The sequence below is a fragment of the Eriocheir sinensis genome, chromosome 49 (assembly GCF_024679095.1).
Source record: "Eriocheir sinensis breed Jianghai 21 chromosome 49, ASM2467909v1, whole genome shotgun sequence".
In the NCBI taxonomy this organism is placed as follows: Eukaryota; Metazoa; Arthropoda; class Malacostraca; order Decapoda; family Varunidae; genus Eriocheir; species Eriocheir sinensis.
Genome location: NC_066557.1, coordinates 4261251 through 4269537, shown reverse-complemented (window position 1 = coordinate 4269537; position 8287 = coordinate 4261251). Strand labels below are relative to the sequence as shown.

At 46.8% G+C, this 8287-nt stretch overlaps 1 protein-coding gene across 1 annotated transcript in view; it reads left to right on the top strand.

Annotated features, from left to right (window-relative positions):
* The window catches only part of LOC126981715 (CD63 antigen-like), a 118534-nt gene extending 110482 nt beyond the window's left edge, over nucleotides 1-8052 (top strand). Inside the window, exons 5-6 of the mRNA XM_050833152.1 lie at nucleotides 945-1049; nucleotides 1926-8052. Of these exons, the coding sequence (XP_050689109.1) occupies nucleotides 945-1049; nucleotides 1926-1991 (171 nt within the window). The 3' untranslated portion in view covers nucleotides 1992-8052. The remainder of the gene's footprint in view (nucleotides 1-944; nucleotides 1050-1925) is intronic.
* The last annotated feature ends 235 nt before the right edge of the window (nucleotides 8053-8287 follow it).

Below are 8287 nucleotides of genomic sequence, written 5' to 3'. Positions count from 1 at the left end.
ATGCATCCTGTCTTATCTGAACACCTGTCTTCACCTACACACACCTATCTTTACCTATACACACCTGTCTTCACCTACACACACCTGTCTTCACCTGTACACACCTATCTTCACCTACACACACCTGTCTTCACCTACATGCATACCTGTCTTATCTGAACACCTGTCTTCACCTACATGCATCCTGTCTTATCTGAACACCTGTCTTCACCTACATGCATCCTGTCTTATCTGAACACCTGTCTTCACCTACACACACCTGTCTTCACCTACATGAATACCTGTCTTGTCTGAACACCTGTCTTCACCTACACACACCTGTCTTCACCTACATGAATACCTGTCTTGTCTGAACACCTGTCTTCACCTACACACACCTGTCTTCACCTACACACACCTGTCTTCACCTACACACACCTGTCTTCACCTACATGCATCCTGTCTTCACCTACACACACCTGTCTTCACCTACATGCATCCTGTCTTCACCTACACACACCTGTCTTCACCTACATGCATCCTGTCTTCACCTACACACACCTGTCTTCACCTACATGCATCCTGTCTTATCTGAACACCTGTCTTCACCTACACACACCTGTCTTCACCTACACACACCTGTCTTCACCTACACACACCTGTCTTCACCTACACACACCTGTCTCCACCTACACACACCTGTCAACACCTACACACACCTGTCTTCACCTACACACACCTGTCAACACCTACACACACCTGTCTTCACCTACACACACCTGTCAACACCTACACACACCTGTCTTCACCTATACACACCTGTCTTCACCTACACACACCTGTCTCCACCTACACACACCTGTCTTCACCTACACACACCTGTCTTCACTTATGAACACCTGTCCTCCCTTAAACACACCTGTCTTCCCCTTTTTACACCTGTCTCACCTGTGTCCTCTTTGCAGCTGGACCTCATCAACCAGGAAGGCTGTTTTGACAAGCTGAAGGGCGACGTGGAGGAGAACTTCACCATCCTGGGAGGCGTGGCCATCGGGATAGGCTGTGTGCAGGTGTGTGGAGAGGCACATATGCTACACCCCTGCACCCTACACTTTTACAGCCTGTTCTCTCTATCTCCAACACCCTAACTCCTTGCTTGCCTCAGTGTATCTAGACATCTTAACTTTATTCTTTGTATTCTGTATCCCCAAACTCTACATTCTGCACCAAATCTTCTATTTTTTACCTTTTCTCTATTTTCTACACCCCCTGAACCCTACACCCTACACCCTGTCCTCTTTCCTGTGCTGAAAAACTGCCTAGCGTTCACCCTATTCTCTCTCTGCAACACCTTATGGGATACGCTGTGTGTAGGTGTGTGTAGAGGCACATATCTACACCCCTACACCCTACACTCTTACACCCTGTTCTCTCTATCTCCTACACCCTAACTCCTTGCTTGCCTCAGTGTATCCAGATGTCTTACACTTTATTCCTTGTCTTCTGTATCCCCAAACACTACATTATGCACCAAGTCTTCTATTTTTTACCTTTTCTCTATTTTCTACGCTCCCTAAACCCTACACTCTACACCCACTACTCTGTCTTGTGCTGGAATACCCTTTATCGTACACCTTATTCTCCAACTTCTGCACCTCTATATTTACATCCTAGGCAGCCTTAGATGTGTTTTAATATTTCCAAGAGTGGATGTGATTGCCTCTGTTCTTTTCCTGCATCAGATATCAAACACAAGATTTATATTAATAAGTAGAATATGTATACACGTACCTATATTTTTTTCTTTTAATCCCATCCAAGGTAGAACCCATTACAAAAGCCTGAGTCTGCAAAAAATGAGAGATAAGCCTTCAGAGGAATATGAATTGATAAAGAGGAGAGGAAATGAAGTCTGATTTTACTCATTTTTCTTCCTTTTTCCACAGCTGGTTGGCGTGGCATTCGCTTGCTGTCTGGCCAAGTCCTTGAAACGCCAGTGTGAGACGGTGTAAGGGGCAGCCACACCCCACGCAGCCACATCTCTCACACCTTTACACCCTTGTCTGGCCACCCTATTACTCCTACTCCTCCTACTCCATCTCTTCCTGCTGTTCTAATTTAATCCTTTTTGCTGTGTGGTGTGGTTGTGGTGTGTCTGTGGTGTGGTGTGGTATTGGTTATTCTCGTCCTCCTCCTCCTCCTCCTCCTGCCACATCTCCTTGAAGAAGCCACATCACATCACAATGAGCTGTAATGAAAGGGAATGTGTTATTTTGTGTCACATATCGATTCCCACTGTGTCACATCCCACCACCAAACCACTCATGTACAGATTATGTCACAGCACTCTTTACCCACACCACACCACACCACACCCACCTCGCCCCCAGCACCACACCCATTAACCTCACCCAATACACTACACCACACCTATGTCACACCTTCAAACCACATCACACCCACCAGGAAAAGCACACCACACCCTCACCACACTCACTAACTACACTAACACCATACCAACACGAGCCACACTACACCACACCTTTGAAATCACATCACAGCCACCAGACATCCCACACCACACCCATTAACCACACCACATCACACCCACACCACACCACACTCATGAACTATACCATCCACACCACACCCACCCACACCACAGCCACAAACTATACCAGCCACACCACACCACACATCTAGCCACACCCACAGATCTCAACACCCTGGAAGTCACACTCGGCCCTCATCTCTGGGTGTAGTGTTTGAGCTCTGGAAGTTTGGTATATGTATAAAGAACAAACATGATACTGGTTATAACATGAATACCAATATATATAGACATTAATACTACTTATATATATATATGGTTCGGAAGTGGAGATTTTGATTATGATATTATTTTTTGCCTTTATTATCATTATTATTTTTGTGGTGATTAATTATTTTTTTTATTTTTTTTTACTTCTAGAATTACTGATGACATGTATTATCATTATTGTAAGTACCATGTAATGTTTAAGGTGAATAACTATTGTATGTATGGATGGCTGGATGTGTGTTTGCTTGTGTGTGTGTGTGTGTGTGTGTGTGTGTGTGTGTGTGTGTGTGAATGAATGTCAGTATGTTTGTGTGTATATGTGTTTACAAATTGGATCTCAGATGGCAGATAAATTTATATTAAAAGCATTTGTGCATGTGCGTGTGTGCTTGAGTGCGTATGTGAGTGTGTGTGTACGTGTGTGTGTGTGTGTGTGTGTGTGTGTGTGTGTGTGTGTGTGTGTGTGTGTTACAAGTGCAGTCTCGGATAAACAAGGAACCTAGCATTAAGAGCTTCATAGTTTACTGTACCAGTGAAACACTTAATGGCAGACTTAGGAACACTGGCACCCTACTGCCTTGCCCCTCCCTAGTGCCAGAGAGGCCAGCGTCAGTGCTGCCACCAAGGGCCGGTAAGGGAGCAGTGCTATCCACCGCCGCCACCACCACTGCCGTTTCCACTCAGGCCCCCGCAGGCATAGTATCAGAATTCGGTACCATGTGGGTAGCTCTGGGATACAACGTGCTAGGACACCTTGATTAAATTTAGTCTGTGAGCTGTCTTGCTCTTCTCTTAAGGTAAAATAGGTTTTAGAAAGGAGGAAATTCAGTAAAAAATAGAAAGTTAGTAACTCTTGTGTTAGTAAGCTGGACACATTAGGAATGAAAGAGTGAAGATACTGGTTAGCTCTTAGATTAGTAAGTTTGACAGCACAGAGATAAAAGAGTGAAGATACTGATTAACTTTTGCATTAGGAAGTAGGACAGCACAGCAAAGAAAGAGCAAAGACTGGTTTACTCCTGCATTAGTAAGTTGGACAACACAGAGATGAGCTTGAGTAATGTAGAATTGTTGGGTGGAGAAGGCAGTGGTGGTGGTGTTGGCATGGTGGAGGTGGAGGTGATGGTGGTGGTGGTGGTCCCTTACTGTGCAGGTGTTGGCACTGTCGCTGGCACAGCTGCCGGGGGTCAAGGCACTGCTGGCCACGTTGTCATGCCTCTTCCCTCCACTTCCTGCTGGTAGTTGCTGCTTGACTGTGTTCTAGTAGCCTCCGGCCCTGTTAGCAGTGGCAGCAGCAGCACCAGCACTAATTGTTTCTATTCAGGACGGTTGTGACGGACGGTCCACCCTCGGCCACGGCGCCTGGCACTGTGTTGTGTTGCCGGCCAGGCCAGTGTCCCGGTACTAGGCTGTGGTTGCCAACGCATGCACACCATTTCATGCAGTAGTCATGTCTGGGAAAGATTTCTGGAAAACTGAACTGAGGCAAAGATATTAACTTGTGTCAGATTGAAAACTGGAATGAGTCTTTATTTAGATTTTCCATCAGGGTCCCTGTAATGGAGCCCCATTGGATCTACCTATATCAGTTGTCATCATTTGGGTGAGCAGGTCTCAAACACCATAGGCCATTAAATCAATAAAATTCAATGAAAAAGTCACTCATGTGAAAATTAAATACAATAAAAATTTGCTAATTTACCAATATTTTTATGTATGTGTTTTCTACACTCGAGATGACACATCTTTTCTTTGTTACATTCCTCTTCCTGTAAGAATTCAGACTTTCATTTTTTCAAGGTATTATGATATTTCTTTGTTGTGTGAGTTTGGACAGTCTGACTGTGGAATTCACATAACAGGACTGTTACTGTGGTGCTGCCCAGGATGGGTTGAGTGTCTCCAGAGGCACAGACACAGAGGGTAAAATCATGAAGTGATCAAAATTTTGTGCTATTTGCAACCCTGCAGTAATTAATTTGTGCCAAAAGTTCATTTTCCAGCCAAGCTTTTTTTCCTTATTTATGTCCTGACTGTAATGGTGCTGGGTGCCAGGTGTCAGCGCCAGGATGTTGCAGTGCCAAATCACGAGTGTTGCAGGGCCAGTGTGTCTGCCGCAAGCCTGACCCTCTATGTGGTGACCTGCCTGACTCTCCCCACCCAGCAGGTCATGGGGTGAAGGGTGCCGCTGCTAGGTGCCTCAGAGAAGGGCTGGGAGGGGGGTGGGGCAGGGGTCACTGCAGAGGCTGGCCGGCAGAGTGGTGAGCCAAGCTTTAATATTTAAGGCTGGTCATTGTAACAAATTCTCGACGATGGGCTTGTTTTTAGGGCTTTTTTGGCCAGTGGTACACACCTCACTAATAATGCTCATGATAAAAAAAATTGCTTCAAGAAATTGAGCAGAGGTCTTCAAATGAACGACAAAGAATGTATATTATCTTTTATCTTTGACGATATTTCATTTTCATATCTCAGATTAATTTTGGGGGGGTAATTTTTTTCATTATGAGGTGAAAGTCCATCAGTCTGAATGCCAGAGGACCAACACCTGTTCCAATTAGCAATTGTAATCCTTTTTATTTGTATCTGCATTTTTTATAATTTCTCATATTTAAGAACTCAAAATGTTGGGTTTTTCAGGTTAGAATGTCCTGTTTTCAATGATTCTGACTTTGGGAATTTTTGGAATATTGGATTTGGACTAATGGACTAATTGGGCTGTTGTGTACCCTTCGCCAGACACCCTATAGCTGGAGGTGCGAGTGAGTGAGGGGAAGCGTTTGGCCAAGTGAGACGTGGCTTCCTTGCCCTCTGGTGGACGATGAGGCATTCTTGTTTACAAATGTATAAAGCTTTCGTATTGGCAGAGTATGTAGCAGTATTTTGATATAGCCCCACTGGACGGACGAATGGATGCGTTGATGGGTTGACGGGTGGTGTGTGAGGTGTCGGGTCAGGCTGGGGTGGTGTGAGCGTGTGTGTGAGTGTGTTGATGTGCCAAAAGTACGTATGCAGAGGAGGTGTCAATCTCATTTTCTTAAGGTGCTCAGAAGGGCAGAGAAAGCTTGCTACTTAGACCCATCCCCTCCTTCTCCTGTGTTTGTGTGTTGTGTATGTTTTATTAAGACCCACCACCTCTTCCTTCTTATTCTTCCCTTGTGTTTGTGTGTTTCTCCTTGTGCTGGTTGTTTGTTTGTGTTTGTAAAGGAATTTTTTGTGTTGGAAAGTCAGTGAAGAAGGATTGACTATGTAGAACAATCCCATGCTCTGTCTCCTTTTCCCTCGTGTATGTGTGTTGTTTATGTGTTTCTTCATGTATTGATTGATTGCTTGTGTTGAAAGGGAACTGTTTATGTTAGAAGGTCAAAGAAGGAGGACTGGCTGGCTATCTTGACCAACCACATCCTCCTTTCCTTTCTGCTCTGTGTGTTTATCTTCAGTTGAGGATTTATATGTGTTTTAGAAGGAACTCATTGTGTTGTAAAGGTGTTTCTGTGGCCACGGCTTGTCCCCGAGTTGTGTCAGTGGCTGGAGTGGCCTGGAACGTGTTGTGTTGTATTGCATTTATCAGTTTTAAGAAAGAGTTTTGACGGAGTTGTAATCTCATCTCAGGCACTCGAAAGCTGACACTCTAACGTGACTGCCACCTCTTGTGTGTACCTCCAGGTGTGTGTGTGTGTTCATGTGTGTGTGTGTGTGTGTGTGTATGTGCCGTCAAAGTCGCATAAAGCCAACCAAACACTCACCGCGGGATCGTTTCAATAACTCGCTTCACACAATGTTTATATATTTGTAAATATTCCCCAAACTTGGCTCCCTTGTGAGTTACCTCTGAGGGGGGCGCTGACGTGCCCCCCCCCACCCTGCTCCCCAAAATCGCCAGCTGTCTTCCTTCATCTGTGAGGCCTCCCTTCCCTCCCCGGCCCCTGCCCCATGTCCTACCTCATCTCTCCTCCCCATCCCTCAGCCCAGACATGCGGCACCATACCCTGTCACCTTGTCAGCCCCTGCCCCCCTCCAACTCCTCCCCCCCCTCCCCCCAAGCCCCCCACTTTGAATTGGATTGTGGAGTAGAGTGTCAGGTTATTCAATATTCTTTGCTTCTCTTTTTATTGTATTGTGACTTTGTGTTGGGAGTGTACTTCCATGTAATGTCTGAGCCTGCCTGGGTGAAGGCGGCTGACCCATTTTCCTGTACAGCTTCTCCATTGTTTGTCTTTGTGTTGTGTGTTTTGTTGTACTAAAACACTGTTGTCTGGAGGCAGTCAATGTCAATATGCTAATCACAGACACATGATTATTTGTTTTGTGTTAAAAACAGTGTATTGTACAAAGCAGAAGGAATATTATGTGTGTGTGTGTGTGTGTGTGTGTGTGTGTGTGTGTGTGTGTGTGTTCATAGCAGGGGCTGCCATGTCATTCCTCACAGTCCCCTCCTGGGGCCCACATCCTGCTTCCCCCGGTGGAGTGCAACCCCCAGTCCGTAGCTGGTGCTGGTGCCCTGCCCGGCCCACAGGCTGGGGCCAGAGGGGCGCCGTGGCTTGTCTCTGACCCTTGCAGTGTCCTGGTGGCTGTGCCTTCAGCCAGCGGCCGCCTGTCATCCTGAGTCTGTCATCACCACACTCTTTGCTTTGTGCCGCAGGAGGGAGCAGCTGCCTGCCCGTGCTGGTGGCAGTGCCTTGCTGTGCTCCACCCTGTGCTGCCTCCCACCACCCCTGGCCAGGCAGCAGCCAGGGTGCCAGGGGTGCCAGGGCAGGGCAGCACAGGAGGGCAGGGAGGCCCTGCTGGCAGCCTGGCAAGGGAGGTGACACAGCTTGTTGATGTTTGCTGCCGCTTGTATCACTGCCGCACCGCGCTGCTCACGCCGCCACCTGGAGGCCCTGCCACTGGCACACCCCTGACTCCTCCCCCATCCTGCCCTGACCCTCCCACACCTCACAGCAGGTGCCACACCCATCACGGCCCGGCTGAGCCACGGCGCCCTGCCCACCGTGGGGCCAGCCTGGCCGCCACCACTGTCTGGATGAAGGAAAACAGTAGTATTTTTAACCTTTGCACAAATGCACCTGTAAGATCTATCTTGCACCTGCAGCGGCGGCAGTGGGCAGTGGCACGCCCAGCGTTGGCACCCCAGGGCAACCCCTGCCGCCCGCTGCTGCCGCTGCGTTATAAACATTTGGATATTTATACTTAAAAAATGTCATGAAAAATCTATACTAGAAAGGTGTGAAAATAATAAAACTATTTCAAGAGAGAGAGTTTCCTGCAAAGATCCTTAATGACTGGCAGGGGAAGGAAAGGGATGTGGAAAGAAGTATTGATAAATGGGAATCACAAAGGGTGAAGAAAAAAAGGAAGTATAGAGAAGTGACTGGAAAACAGATTGGAAGAAGAGGAACAAACTTATTGAAGAAGAGGTAAGAAAGAGGAAGATAGGAACACAGGATAGAGTGGAAATCCTGAATGGGTGGGTTTGTAGCCATAACA